We start from the raw sequence: 14,659 nt of genomic DNA, 5'->3' as shown, positions 1-14,659 counted from the left end.
CTTAAAATATACTTCCTGTAAATTTAAAAAATTGATTATTATGTACTCAAAACAAGAATTTATTTTCTTTTGAAAAATATAAAATTTTATCAAAGAAACGACTTTATACATGTAATAAGCAAATCAAATTTTTTTTAATTTGATGATCTTAATTGTTAAGTATTGAACTTTAGCAGAATGCAGAATACATTTTAAATAAATGATGCTTATGATGAACTTATGATAGATTTATGAACGGATATATGAACTTTTAAAATATTTTAAACAATTAGTGATTATAATATTTAAACATAGTACAATATCTTTTTGTGTTTAATATTGCGCGTAATGTTAAATGTCGTTTGTCAGTATTTAAGAATAAAAATGGAAGAAATAAAAATATATTCTATTCTTCTTGTATAATTATATTTAATTAATTATTCAGATTTACATAATATACTCTTATTATAAGTATATTTTGTTTAGAGGAAGTATTTTGAATGAAATTTTGATGTATTATCACAATTTTAAAATTATGTATATTACTTTGCTTTCTGAAAAAAATTTTGATTTAAATTATTAGAACAATGTGTGATTATAGCAACAGTATTCTTTTAATTTTACATTAGGTAATATGTTGATTAGTTTTTCATAATTATCTTTTCAGAGCGCAGTAGTAATTTGTTATTGTATGATAGCTGCGAATGCAGAACCGCCTCTGAACAGTATGTATTGCTATTATGTTGCTTTCTATATTCCTGTATTTTCGTAAAAATCTTGCATGCATATTAAAATTAAAATTGAGAACATTATTTTATAAAAATAACGCAACACTATCGATAATACGTTACTTTTATAAACTAATATTTTTTGTAAAAAGTAATACAATATCGTTATTGTTACTTAGAAAGTGTATAATTCGTTATGTAAAGTTAAATATTAGATTTAAAAATTATATTATTTAATAATCAATATTAAAAAGAACTCTAAGTCAATTTTTATACATATAATAAGCTTTTCTTTATACTAAACTTATGTAATATAAATTTTTGCATAATTCTTCATATTTATTATTGACTATATATTGATTTTTAAGAATTTACATTCATAAACATAAATTTTATTAAAAATTTATAATACACATTATATGTATACTATTGATTTTTAATATTAACTATCGGAATGCAGCCTAAGATATAAAGTACAAAATATTTTTCAATATTTAAATTTCTATTCAAATAAAATATTTTTATTCAATCAAAAATAATATATTTATTGAATAGATAAAAAGACAACAGGGAATTAAAGCCGTTACTTTTATAAACGAATTCATTACTGTAAAATATAACGACGTTACATTTTACTATTACAGACAGAAAAAAAATAACAGCCGCTGTTTTAAAAAAGTAATAATAACGGTAATGATGTTACAAATAACTCTTCTTCTCGACCCTGACTAAGATTGTAAGATTAATCACAGTACTTCCCGGCAAACATTAACTAACAATAACTGTCATCATTTCTCATTCAATAAATATAACTGTTACATGTACATAAGCTACATGTTATTAATTATATTATAGTATGATATTGTTGAATGGGAAATTATAACTAACAGTTATATTACTGTTAGTTGTACGCTGAAGCGAATAAAATATTCTATTCTATTACTGTTAGTTGATGTTCGCTGAGAATTTAGAACATTAACAATATATTGAAATCTTCAATTAGAAATAAATTAGCTTCAATCTATTCCCATTTCGTTTTGTAGGCTACTCTTTTACTAGCGGTAGCAATGGGTACGATTACAGTAACACCGTTACTAGTAATGGATACTTGGGATCTAAGGATAGCTATCGAAACGGTGGAAGCTTTTACGGTGCTTTTACTGGAGACATCAATCACAAATTACCCAATCATGTCGGCGCTCACTCGTTAATTAACATCGGTAATCAGGGACATCAAAGTAGTATCGGAGGAAATGACGTAGGAAACAGTTACAATGGATATTCCGCGAACGATCAAGGAAATGAATATGCAGGATATTCCAATACTTATGAGAATTCTGCTAGTGAACCTTACACTAAACCCACTTATCCAACGTCTGCACCACTCAGAGGACATATTGACGCTAATAATAACGGGGAATCGATTTTTAATGTGTACGCAAGCGATTCGACTCACAAAGACTCTGATTTTGGTCAATACGCGGCTACTAGTAGCAGCAGCAGCAGCAGCAGCAGCAGCAGCGGCAGCAGCGGCAGCAGCAGCGGCAGCAGCAGCAGCAGTAGCAGTAGCAATAAAAGAATACCCGCTTATTCCGGATATTCCAGGCCAACCCGGATATCAGACAATTATCCTGAAAGTTCTACTGATAACGGCATACAGGGATATCTCGATTCGTCTGGCTCTTCAAGCTATTCCGAAAGTGATCACATCTACTCGCCTTATTCGCCAGGCGGTCTGACTAGCGAGTACTCGTTTGGAAAGCAGAAAAACGACCCGTTGAACTTGAAAGGAGGCAACAAGCACAACGGCGGCATTTACTTGATTCCATCCGGGACGCGTTACACGCGGGGAAATCCTGGGCACGTGAGCTTCAATCGCGACGTACCGTCGTTCATATCTGGAGATTCCGGGTTGAGCAGTCACTTTTCCCAGGCACACGGTACCTATTCTTCGGGAAAATTGAATAAATACGGCTACAAATTATCTCGTTATACTCCGAATAGCAGCGTAACTTATGTGTCGAGAGAACGCGATGGCTATTACACGCCTTATGGCAAGGGTGGTGGGAAAGTTATTATAATTAAGAACAATAAACCAAATTACACTGGTCGTGTTTACTCCGAGGATCCGCTTTATGCTGGCAGCAACGGTGGTTACAGGAGTAAGAGTGGTTTTGTAAATGGTTTCTCTGCTTCGTCGAATTTTGATGGATACACTGGCAGTAGTAATTACAATGACGGTCCCACTGTACCCAGACGATACAGGATGGTCAATCCTGTATTTGTGCAAAAAAAGTCTGCAACTTTTATTTAACAACATCCTTAATTAACTTTTGATTTAAGATCATATTTAGAGAATAAAATAAACATTAATATTTAAGATATTTGTATATATATATATTTATTTTATAAGTATGTTATAAGGATTTTTTCAATGCATTATTCAGAATAAAAGTATCTGTACATCTTTCGTAAATATCCAAATGGTTATTTATATTTTTATATTTCCTATTCAATTTCTTATATAAGATAAATACTTCAGGAAGTTTATAAGTACTATGTCATATATTTAATATTAATGAATAAGTGTTCTTGATATGTTTTGTTTGCCAAGACTCCTTCTCCTGTGTCTTTTCTTTTCATAGAACCAATTAATTAATATAAAAGGCAAATATTTAGCAAGTTCCTTAGTATAAATTATAATATCTATTTAATATTATTAATCAACTTATATAAAGCAAATAAACACATATAAAATCTATATGTATTTATTTTAAATAAATATTTGAAAATCACATTTGTCCATTATTTATGATAAATATACGTAAGAATTGATATAACAAAAATATTATAACACACATATCCAATCCTACAATTTTGACATAATAAAATTATATAATAATTTAACATCTAACTTTTCGATGATATATTCATGGAGGAGTCCTTGATAATTTAGGCTTAGCTAAAAATGCCTCTTCTTCTTTAGCAAGTTCTGGATCATTTTTCCATGAAATATCGTTAATTATATTGTTGTTACAGTTATTACTATTCCTATAAATAATGCTATTACTAAATAGATTTATAATAGGTGCGAATAAGCAGAAGCATTTTTTAACAAATAATAAATCTAATATAATTTATTTAATATCATTTATAAAAATACATAAATTGCTATATAATAGAAATGATAACGTTATATATACAAAACATATAAATAATACAAAGCACATGCTTGAAAAATAAATATTCAAAAGCTGTGAGAGGTGCACAACAGCAATGATTGCATAAAATATTACTCACAGCGATGCTATACTACTGAATTTCTCTTGAATTTCTGTAAAAATCAGATTAAAAAATTTTACTAAAATTATAATTAATATATAATACAAAAATTTTTTATTTTTCTCTAATTATTTTTCTTCATCTCTTAATGTATATAACATAAATTTACAGGAAAAATGTGGATTAAATTCATAACAAATGTCATGATGTATTCTAAATTATCGTTTCAAACGACAGGAGGTGTTTTTTCAATAGTTCTAACAATTTTGAAATGTGTCATCTAACTGGTTAATATTTATCTGAGTTTCTATCACTTTCGTTACGTGCTCCAATTTTCTCAAGGTTCTGCGTATATAGGGAAAGTTGTAAAGCTTTCACTGAATGTTGTTTGTGAATTATTCTCTTAATGTGCCAAGTTCGTAATTTTGAAGTCAGTTTCAAACGACAATAGGAATATACTGAATATGCTACTATTCAAACAATAGTTAATAATGTGAAGTATACATACCCGCTTGGCCATTTTCACGACCGGGTACAAGAACTGTAGAAGATGTTACTGCAGTTTCACTGCTATCCCTGTAAATTGATATCTGTTAACTAATGAATTATAGAAATAACTACACATAAAAATTTAATTGCAAGATTAATTACGAAATAAGTTTAACACTAACGACTATATTATATATTTTACTTAATTATTTTTGCGTGCAATGCACGCGTTTAAATTATACTTCAATTAATTATTCTTTGATTAATAACGCACTTGGAAGTCCGATTTTTATATAAATATATTGTATCGTTGGGTATTGTTCTTTCAGTGAAATTTCGCTTAAAAGATTTCATCGTTTCTAAAGATAATTTTTCTAATTTTGTTTTTCTGAATTTCTCGTCATACAATTTTCTTGTATTTATCTTATCCTCTAATCTACATAACTTGGACTGATATTGTATATTATTATTTATTCTAAATCTTGAATTTACTTCTGTTCTAAATTGTTTATCGTAATCAAATTCATAACGATTGTTCTTTCTGATTGCATTTGCTGGCCAAATTATATTTTTTAATACAGTTATATTTTTCTCTTGTTTTTTACATGGTTGGTTATTATATCTCATAATTAAGGAAGATTCGGTATCGACGATCTTTTTTGCAATGTTTTGAACTTTATGTGTAGAAAACGATTTTTTCGTGCCGTTTGTGACAATTTGTTGTTCCTTAAAAGTGTTATCGACATTATCACATAAATAAAAAAGTAGAAATTAAGTCAATATCGTAAATCTATTTTAGATATTATACCTTCAAAGAGAAATTGGACAAATCTGACAGTTTAGTAAAGATTGCTTGTTTAGTATAACTTTCTTTCGGTAATATTTCTTTTTCCACTTTGATATTATACCTATCATATATATTATTATTATATAATATTAAATTAGCAGTTAGGCATACGTAATTTCTATATAATGATATATTGTTAAACATAAGTCAAGACCAATTTGGCCGTTTTCTATATGTAAAAAGAGTAGCTATAATATTAGGTTTTGTATATGTATATGTAAGTACCTTAGCGTATGATATGATGGATGTTTATTACAGACGTGGTTCTTGTGTTGATTGCCATAAAAATCGATAGAATTCAGCGTAGATATTTGCTGTAAAGTCGTATCCGTGTTTACAGTATCTTGAGAAATTTTCGAAGAAACGCTGTAACACATTGCAAGCAATGTTTCTCCGTTCAATTCGCCAATATAATTTTGCAATGGATCGTTTTCGTCTAATTCACTTTCCAACACATCCAAGTCTTCCTATGAAAATGTTAGATGTCCAAATTTATTCGGTATTCGGTATCATCGATATTCATATAGTATTTTCGTATTTGCATTTCTTACTTACGTTATCATCATCCCCTGTCTCGTCATTCTGCGGTGTGTTAACATTTTCACATCTTTGTATCCTCAGTACATGATCTAGATGCTTTCTATTATACCAAAATTATTATCATTTAAGAGATAGAAAAAGTTTTATTATTTTTTTAATCGTTTTTACGAATATGAATGTTCTAAATATCAAAGTAAAAATTCGCAATTTCGATAAAAATATAAATTATAAATCTACTAAATATAAGAACTGGAAAAGATACGGGCAGTAGGAGTCAAGAGCGCAAAAGACGTCGCGCAAATAATATATCTATGAAGTGTGAAACTTCTTTATTCACTAAAACGCGCTTACATGTTTCGGCTCACTTTTGCCTTCCTCAGAGACAACACAAAATAACATAAATAAACTGTGAATAAAAATTATTCTGTCGTCAGTGTTGTTCATACGCAGTAATGAGTCTTTCTGGCGTGATTTTTGATTACTTTCCAACTTTCATTTTCATGAAATTGATTAGCGTTTTAATGTTAAATTTTTCCATTTGTAATCTTGAATAATACTTCTTCTTGAATCTAGTTAAAACTAAAAGTGACTTACTGTGTCTGATACTGACTGGCCAAAATATCACGAACCGGTTTTTGAATAATTCATAATAGTAATGTTTGCGATATAGTTTGTGATTTGCGATCAGGATGAGTCTTTATTTTCGGGATAATCAATAATAATCTTAAAGTTTTTTGATAAATTAGTTTTCATATTTTCCATTATTTCTTTATTTTTGTTCATTTTTCTTTTTTCTTTTTCTTTTTGGGTTTAATTCTGGCATTTAAATTCTCGAGGTAGGGAAGCTCACCATGACAGGATAATTTTTATTTACAGTTTATTTATGTTAGTTTGTATTGTCTCTGAGAAGGACTCAAAAGTGAGCCGAAACATGTGCGTTTTAGTGAAAAAAAAAATTTCACACTTCATAGATATATTATTTGCGCGACGTCTTCTGCGCTCTTGACTTTTATTACCCGTATCCTTTCCAGTTCTTTAATTTATGAGTCTTGGTTAGTTTGATTTGTTGTACGGATCTACTAAATATACATTTATAATATATTATTTTATATATTTAAAAAAAATGTGGAAATTACTATCCTTAGAATTAGAACTTTCATTTTATGTGAATATTTTATTTTATGTAAATATATACCTTATTTCCGTAGATTTCTGATTATTACCAAGATATTCCGATATATTCGAACGCTTAATTTTTCTTGCTTCCTCATTGATTACGGGATTATTCAAAAAATTGTTTAGCGCTCCATTGATGTACGGTAATGACTAATAAATGATACGAAAAATTCCTTTAAAGATATCTCTTTTGTATTAAATTTTTGAAATAAAATTTTTCTTTTCTGAAATAATTTTATTAAATGCGTAACTTTACTCACAGATGTATGATCTATTGAGAGAAGAACGATCAAAGTAGACATGAGTAATGAAGATATTTTGGACGCTCTGGCTTGTGCTAACCGATGTAACGACAAATTCATTAAAAGTGCAGTAGCGTATTCGAGCCTATATAAACTTATGATGCGACATTTATCGTGTAGATGATTAATCAACCATTCCAACAGTCCACTCTCTATCATATATATTCGTTGCTGTCTACGTAAAGATAGTTTTTGTAACATCGCCACCATCATGTCACAAGCAAAAGGATCCACTCCGTCAGCGTAATTATTGTCGAGACAAGCAAAGGTCTGAATATCGAGATGATTGCAATTTTTATTAATGCTATTCAATTTTACGATCATTTTATGAATTTTTGATAAATATATTAAAACTCATTGGTTTTGATGTTCTAAATCTAAATGATTAAATAGATAAAAAAAGAACAGTATGTCCCAGTCGACAAAAAGTAACGTAATATCTATGTATAATTTCGTATTTAATAATGAAACTGTTATGTAACATCTGTTATGTATTATATGATAAGATAATATAGAGCAGTATTCATAGTCGGAACTTATATTTAAGATCGTCTTAAGTACAGTCTTAAGTCATAAGGTAATCACAAAGCCACATATTAGTATCTTAAGACATTACCTAAGACAATCTTAAAATAAGAACGAACTATGAATACCGGCTACAGACATTATGTTACTTTTAATTAGTAATTGGGTGATTATACTGTTAATTTATGTAAAAACATACCACGTTTATAACAGAGGATCCAACCGATAGGTAATCTCTTCCGCATCTGAAGGATGCCAAGGTGTTTAACAATCGCGCAGTGAATTGTTGCAAAAGATGCCTGGCATAAGCTTCTCCCGCTGTCAACAGACACGGTAGAATCGACTTGCCGTTGTCGCTAGCAATCTGTCCGTGAAGTCCCAACAAATCACGACTTATATATTCGTGTAGGATTTCATCCTGTTCTGCTGATTGCACGAGCGTTATTTTCTAAAAATATAGATGTGCTTTTTTTTTAAAGATTATTGATATTACACTATTGTATTACACTATTGTAAAGCTATTAATCATCTTAATACCCAACGCAATGCTTGTAACAGCAACAACTTTGTCTTTACATCTCCGTTAATTAGATGTAATTTGATCTTTTTATAATCTAATAATTTGGGAGATATCGGTACTGCTGTGACATCAAGTTTAGGCAGTGTAATTGCTTTTACATCAATACGGTCGAGTTGTAACAAGGACGGCTATCGAAAAAGCCATACATTAAAAATGAAAAGTTTATAGAAAAGTTTTAGAAGAATATACGAGCTCTTTCTTTTTTCTCCCTTTTTTACTTACATACGAAGTCTCTCTTATATTTTGATTAAATAAATCTGGAAATATCTTCATACAAATCTCGAGTGTTCGTTGTATATCAACATCTTGCCCTTTCACTGAATTTTCCAATGCCATCGTTAATTCCCCGGCAACATCTATTAGTTTATGATAATCCGCGTGCAACTTGTGAAATCTCATTTTTAGTTTTTCATAATTTGTATGTATACTACACAAATGAGATTTGGTTACTACTAATTCACGATTATATTGAATCAATCTTTTGTCTGACTTGTGCATTTTCAACAACCTGCTAACACTTTCTTCCGGATTTATTATATCTTCTGGCAAATTATTCATTGTAATTTGACTTCCAGTAATATGCGTTTGTGTGCTTCTGTAAGTGATAATATACGAATCAGATATTTTCTAATTTTTTTATTAAAAAATATCAGAGGAAAGACATTTTACTTTGATTTTAAATTTGTTTTATTAGAAAAACAATACTGCTCCTCGTCGTGATCTAGAAATATAGGTAAATCTCTGTCATTTGGCACAATCGGTATATTATTTTTTATCTTTTTAGTCTTATTTTGTGCAACATCTGATTCCATAACTATTGTTTTTGTTGCTGGCATGGTTGTATGAACTTGTACTAAATTCTGCAATTGCGTTTTATTGGAGTTTATATTGTCTAAATTGCTCAAATTTTACAAATTCAATATTATTTATAATTTTTGTACAATATTTTTTTGTATTATACATATATAAATATACAGTTCAAGTTTGCTTACTTGTCTGTGACGTGTGATAAACGAATGTAGATTTTTTAATAGCTCATCGGCCCAATGTTGTTCTAACATTTTAGAGAAATAAGTATTTGTATACAGATCTTCTATAAACGGTAATGCATAAAATGGCTGTAATTCTGTATCATATTCTAATTCTTTGCCATCTCCGTCCAAATAATCTTGTAATTGCTTCATACTGCTGTTTATATTTTGTTCAATTTCAACGGCATTGTTCTGTTTATTATTAATAATATTCTTAGACTAATTAAATTATCGGAAGTATTTTATGTATAAAAAAAGTATTAATATAATTAAATATTTTATCATATAAATTATCATATTAAACTTAAACATTTAAAAATAATAAGAAAATATATAAAAAAACTATATACACAGAAGATAATTTCTCCATTAAAAAAAATTCAAATTACCTCTTTGCACTTTTCCAAAAGATCATTTTCTATTGAAGACAATTTCAGTGTATTTGTTTCTGATGGTAGATCTAATCCATAACAAAAATTTTTTAACAATGTTGAATAATAAATCAAATTATGTATAATACTAATATACTATTGCATATGAATAATAATACCATTATCTGTTTTACCATATTTTTTATATTGATTGGTATGTAATTTACGTTTAGGTAGTACAGCAAAGTATACGTGCAAATAAAATGTTAATTTTTTGTATTCTTCACATTGTTTAATACTACTGGAGAACAAGTTATTCCACAACTAGAAAGAAAGAAATATACCACAGTATATGTAGGTATTCAATGTTGATCATAAGTATTTTTTTACTTGAAAAAACGTTGAATAATCTCCAGTATTGTAGCATTGTATTAGTTGAACATAAGGATCTGTTACTTCTCCTAATTTATATTCCAAAGTTTGAAAACCCATTTTTGAAGCTTCTTGAATTAAAGCTTCAGCAGTACTTTCAAAATTATGATCCAAAAGAAACTGCGAATCGTTTTTTAATACAAATTAAAAAAATATACAAATCAGTCTAAATATGATCTTAAAGTTATTGCATTAAATGTTAAATATTATTAATTATACCTTATGGATTGCTTCAATGTTTTTATCAGCCATTTGATTCTTTGTAGACACAACTCAGTAATTATATATGTACCTTATTCTGCCTAAAAGTATCATCATTATGAAGAGACTACTGTAAAACTTTACAATCAAATAATTACATATTAATCTAAGAACTTCCAATTAAAATAAAAAAAAGTTAAAAGTTTCTAGGGTAAATGAGAATTAGATGGGTTAAGTGCAGTTAATAACTAAGAAGCACATTGAGTCTATTTTTACTTAGAAATAAATTACACTTTGTAGTTTATTGTAAATAATATCCAATTGTAATTTATATTTCCAAATAAGAATAAACTTAATATATGTACGCTTTATTATTAACTATGCATTCTCATTTGTCCTAGAAATTCTTATCTTTATTTCTTTAATATGAATTGTAAATGGCTTTTGTGTAATTTTTTATATATTTTATGTAAACACAACTTAAATAATCCATTTAATTAATATCAAAATGAAGATGCTTAAATCATCATTTAATTAATATGTAGCTTAGTTTACTTACCCCACTGACATTCAATTATTGTTCAATTTATTCTCGCACACGTAACTCAGCAGGTATTTTTCTGATAAACTCATGCCGCGGAGAGCGTGTCAGTTTAGGTTCATTAATCGATTTTATGCAAATACACTATTGATCAGTACTCGAGCAACAGCAGCAATATATATTTCGCGATTGCCGCAGCAGAGCTCCATTTTTTACTATCAAAATTCGCGCTTGTTAAACGTTGTCACAAGTGATTTCTGTATCACGACGTTTCGATATTCGCGTAACGGAGTTAGTAATTTGCCATCGCCATGTGATCCGCGGAAGAAAACAAACGTTTGACGTTTACACCTGCGTACCTACGACCAAGGAGACTTCTGCTAGTTCTACAAATTGTCAAGTTTCGTCATTTTCCCTCGCACGCATGCGCACGTGTGCACGCGGCCCTCGACTGTCATAGCTGTTTACATTATCGTTCAATGACACTTATCGATCCGTGATAGCATATTTCATGGAATATAGCTGGTATATTATTACCATCGAGAAAAGTTATAAAAATGACGGAAGAACAGAGTTCCTTGTTGCACAACGCTATTATCTCAGAGGTTTTCTTTCATTTGTTAATTCCTACATTTAACTCAGAGGTTATATTTCATTAAGAATTGCAAATCACAGATACCTAACACTGCGTGTTACATACCGAATTTTATTACTGAGGAAGAAGAGAGGCAAATCATAAAATGCGTAAACAGTGTACCGCAACCAAAATGGACACAATTAAGCCACCGTAGATTACAGAATTGGGGTGGTATACCACATCCCAAAGGGATGATAGCGGAAGCGATTCCTGATGTAGATAGAATGTGAAATATCTTAACAATTATAGTCTGGGTCTAAAATGAGTAGTTTTAAAAGTTAGCTGCTGGTCAACTGTATCGATTCAACGATTTCAATCAATCCTAGCTCATTGACTCTCCTTTAGACTTGTTTCTGACTCAACAACTATAAACTACTGACTCATTGTAGACCCAGTCTTAGAATTTATTTAGAAATGAAAAAAGGCTAAAAGCTTCTGTATATTTGTTATAAGTATTTTAAAATTATTAAATGAATGCATTAAACATTGATAAATTATATTTTAGTGGCTTCAGAAATATATTGATAAAGTGATAGCTTTGAATGTCTTTGAAAAAGAAGTATTGCCTAATCACGTTTTAATTAACGAATATTTAACTGGACAAGGAATAATGGTATGTCAGAGATGAAAGACAAAGATATACTATATTGCATATTTTTCTTTATTATAAAGTATAGATTAAACAAACAAATTAAATAAAAGACAGGGCTGTAGGAGTCAGCGCCAAGTTTTTTATTTAACTTGTTTTGAATTTCGAGAATTTTTTTATACTAATATAAATTATATTTATCTACATTAAAATAGAAAAAATACAAAAGTATGTACACAATAGAGTAGCATATACTGAATACTAACATAATGCCTTCATTAGGCACACTCGGATGGTCCACTTTTTTATCCTGTTGTAACTACTATCAGTTGTGGTTCTCATACAATCCTTGACTTTTACAAACGACTTGAAACGACAGAGGTAGATACTGAAACATAATAAAGAAAATTGCTACATAAAAATGTGTGTGCTATGTAATTGTACTTAATGCGATTTATATTATTTTTACAGCAACAACAATGCAAGTTAGAATTTAGTTTACTACTAGAACGCAGAAGTCTGTTAATTCTACAGAAGGATTTGTACTATAATTATTTACATTCTATAGCAGAAAGAGATGCAGATAGCATATCAGAATCTTCGATAAAGAATCTACATATGTGTGCAAAAAAGTTTACAGAAGAGGAAATAAAACGTGATACTAGAGTGTCTTTAACTATTAGGCACGTGCCGAAAACTAGCAAATTAAAATTAAAAATTTTTTGATATATATGTACATCATTAAAATTTGGAAGACATATAATTATAATAAATAATAAATGTTGTCGTATATTATGTTTTATGACTGTCGTTCATTCTAATTTATATGAAGTACACTTACTTTATGAATTATCACATGATATTTGCATATCAGTGTTGTTTGTGTCATTCTCAAGGCTCACATTACTTCCTCCATTACTTCCTCATCACCCTCGTCTAACATTCCTTGTAGAGAGTGTATGGAGGATATTAAAACATGGAATTGTTTACGACGCATTTCTAACTTGTGCTCCAACTGTTCTGATTTTTCCTGTATATGAAAAATGATTATAAGACATAACTAATCTTTTGCAAGTATTCCAGTGAGCTCTAAACATACTGATATGCTTACAAAAGAATAGATAATTGGAATAAGGAATAATAGATTTCAGTCTATTATAGAAATTGTATGTATTCTGATACATGATTTCTAGTAGATTAAAATATGTTATTCCCTGTGCTTGTCAATCAATCATGGTTCAGTGTTTGTAGAGACACTGAAATTATTCCAAATGGAAAAAATTATATGTGCCAATATATATATATATTTTTTTTTTTTCAAACCTTTAAAGCGCCTAATTCTTGTTGCAATGTCTCAAGCTTGATGTGTGTTTCCAAACGATCTGGTTGTTCATTAATGACTTTGGCTAGTACATCATACTCTATTCTATTTTTTCTCACACGTTTGGCATCTTGTAGTTCAGCTTTAGTTTTCTCAATGTCTTCCTTCGCCTTCTCTATTTGTACTTCAATTTCCTTTGACAGCTCCTCGTAGCTTTTTAATTCTTCTCGACTCATGTTTGAAACTAATCTGGATTTTTTCTGTGCAAATTCGCATTGTGCTAATTGCGACAGCATTCTTTCGTGCAGCGTATTGTCCACATCGGAACTGTTGATCCATTTTATAAATGATTTCAATAGCATATTAATTCTACGATCGTCTCCTGTTCCATCACCGTCTATGAGTAGTCGCCGACGTATGACTTCTTCTAAAATTTTTTATAAATAAAAAATATATACGTTTTACATATATACATTACGTTTATATAATATACATTTTATTGAAAGAAAAATGCATATAACCTTTTATTATACAAGTACTATTTGTAATTACTTATAGCAGTAAATATTGTAAACATATTACTAAAAAAAAGCTTACCATCGTTAGACATTGTTAGATATATATTTGTAACAGTTGTAACTAAAAAATATTACAATTTATACTAAAAAGAAATTTAAGATCCTTAATCGAGACTGAGACTGACTGCAACTAACTGAGTGCAGAGTGTAGATCGTGCAGGTGCAAGCATGAGACCTGTTCTTTTTGGCTAAATTTTTGCACCAGTTCTTTCTTTCTTTTCTCCAGGAGCAAAAGTTCAGTCAAAAAGAACAGGCCTATGGTGAAATGTTGCGTATAATGGCGATAGCATACTGGAAACAGCCAACCAAATTTGGGTCCAAATTCACTCTTTTATTGTGCATTGGCGGGAACGTTTCATCTCTTATTACATCATGGGTGCAAGTATGTACAAGTTAGAAAAAATATTAGCACAAAAAATAAAAGAAAAATTTATTCTTTAAATATTAGAATTATTATAAATTAGACATAAAATAATGTAAATTTATTGAAAGTGCTTTTATATTTATATT

The 14,659-nt window shown here is 29.3% G+C and overlaps 4 protein-coding genes across 9 annotated transcripts in view; 2 read left to right on the top strand and 2 right to left on the bottom strand.

Moving 5' to 3' along the window:
* The window catches only part of LOC108752488 (uncharacterized protein DDB_G0271670-like), a 3,382-nt gene extending 312 nt beyond the window's left edge, over positions 1-3,070 (top strand). Inside the window, exons 2-3 of the mRNA XM_018493332.1 lie at positions 647-704; positions 1,751-3,070. Of these exons, the coding sequence (XP_018348834.1) occupies positions 647-704; positions 1,751-3,021 (1,329 nt within the window). The 3' untranslated portion in view covers positions 3,022-3,070. The remainder of the gene's footprint in view (positions 1-646; positions 705-1,750) is intronic.
* Positions 3,071-3,637: 567 nt separating this feature from the next.
* LOC108752646 (lisH domain-containing protein ARMC9-like) lies at positions 3,638-11,440 on the bottom strand. 6 transcript variants are annotated; one of them, XM_018493644.1, is made up of 20 exons: positions 11,043-11,440; positions 10,502-10,584; positions 10,241-10,402; positions 10,030-10,174; positions 9,869-9,939; positions 9,441-9,671; positions 9,118-9,308; positions 8,957-9,043; positions 8,671-8,875; positions 8,406-8,576; positions 8,068-8,316; positions 7,302-7,613; positions 7,061-7,191; positions 5,881-5,965; positions 5,551-5,792; positions 5,287-5,386; positions 4,753-5,204; positions 4,498-4,565; positions 4,008-4,041; positions 3,638-3,758 (listed from the first exon to the last, which is right to left on the bottom strand). In XM_018493644.1, the coding sequence occupies exons 2-20, from the start codon at positions 10,532-10,534 to the stop codon at positions 3,638-3,640; spliced, it is 3,090 nt and encodes a 1,029-aa protein (XP_018349146.1). In that variant the 5' UTR covers positions 10,535-10,584; positions 11,043-11,440. The 6 variants fall into 6 exon arrangements, with proteins under 6 accessions (XP_018349146.1, XP_018349140.1, XP_018349141.1 ...); XM_018493638.1 differs by having other exon boundaries at positions 8,671-9,043; XM_018493639.1 differs by having other exon boundaries at positions 4,498-4,556; positions 8,671-9,043.
* Positions 11,441-11,443: 3 nt separating this feature from the next.
* On the top strand, positions 11,444-12,999 carry LOC108752647 (alpha-ketoglutarate-dependent dioxygenase alkB homolog 6). Its single transcript, XM_018493646.1, has 5 exons — positions 11,444-11,629; positions 11,700-11,876; positions 12,167-12,274; positions 12,533-12,631; positions 12,722-12,999. Exons 1-5 carry the CDS (start codon positions 11,582-11,584, stop codon positions 12,974-12,976), a joined length of 687 nt encoding a protein of 228 aa, XP_018349148.1. The 5' UTR covers positions 11,444-11,581; the 3' UTR covers positions 12,977-12,999.
* LOC108752648 (THO complex subunit 7 homolog) lies at positions 12,560-14,181 on the bottom strand. The gene is made up of 4 exons (XM_018493647.1): positions 14,169-14,181; positions 13,574-13,998; positions 13,092-13,280; positions 12,560-12,638 (listed from the first exon to the last, which is right to left on the bottom strand). The coding sequence occupies exons 1-3, from the start codon at positions 14,179-14,181 to the stop codon at positions 13,149-13,151; spliced, it is 570 nt and encodes a 189-aa protein (XP_018349149.1). The 3' UTR covers positions 12,560-12,638; positions 13,092-13,148.
* Positions 14,182-14,659: the final 478 nt, after the last annotated feature.

The sequence above is a fragment of the Trachymyrmex septentrionalis genome, unplaced genomic scaffold (genome assembly GCF_001594115.1).
Source record: "Trachymyrmex septentrionalis isolate Tsep2-gDNA-1 unplaced genomic scaffold, Tsep1.0 scaffold60, whole genome shotgun sequence".
Taxonomy (NCBI): Eukaryota; Metazoa; Arthropoda; class Insecta; order Hymenoptera; family Formicidae; genus Trachymyrmex; species Trachymyrmex septentrionalis.
The sequence above is the reverse complement of the archived record's forward strand: the minus strand, read 5'-3'. Positions and strand labels throughout refer to the sequence as shown.

Coding starts and splice junctions, on each gene's coding strand:
- LOC108752648 (XM_018493647.1), bottom strand. Junction 13,281..13,573: donor AAGAATTAGGCGCTTTAAAG/GTTTGAAAAAAA, acceptor TTTCATATACAG/GAAAAATCAGAACAGTTGGA.
- LOC108752646 (XM_018493638.1), bottom strand. CDS start 10,534: ATGGCTGATAAAAACATTGAAGCAATCCATAAG. Junction 8,577..8,670: donor ATATAAGAGAGACTTCGTAT/GTAAGTAAAAAA, acceptor CTTTTTCGATAG/CCGTCCTTGTTACAACTCGA. Junction 4,566..4,752: donor TATAAAAATCGGACTTCCAA/GTGCGTTATTAA, acceptor ATCAATTTACAG/GGATAGCAGTGAAACTGCAG.
- LOC108752647 (XM_018493646.1), top strand. CDS start 11,582: ATGACGGAAGAACAGAGTTCCTTGTTGCACAACGCTATTATCTCAGAG. Junction 11,630..11,699: donor ACAACGCTATTATCTCAGAG/GTTTTCTTTCAT, acceptor TGCAAATCACAG/ATACCTAACACTGCGTGTTA. Junction 12,275..12,532: donor TAACTGGACAAGGAATAATG/GTATGTCAGAGA, acceptor TGCCTTCATTAG/GCACACTCGGATGGTCCACT.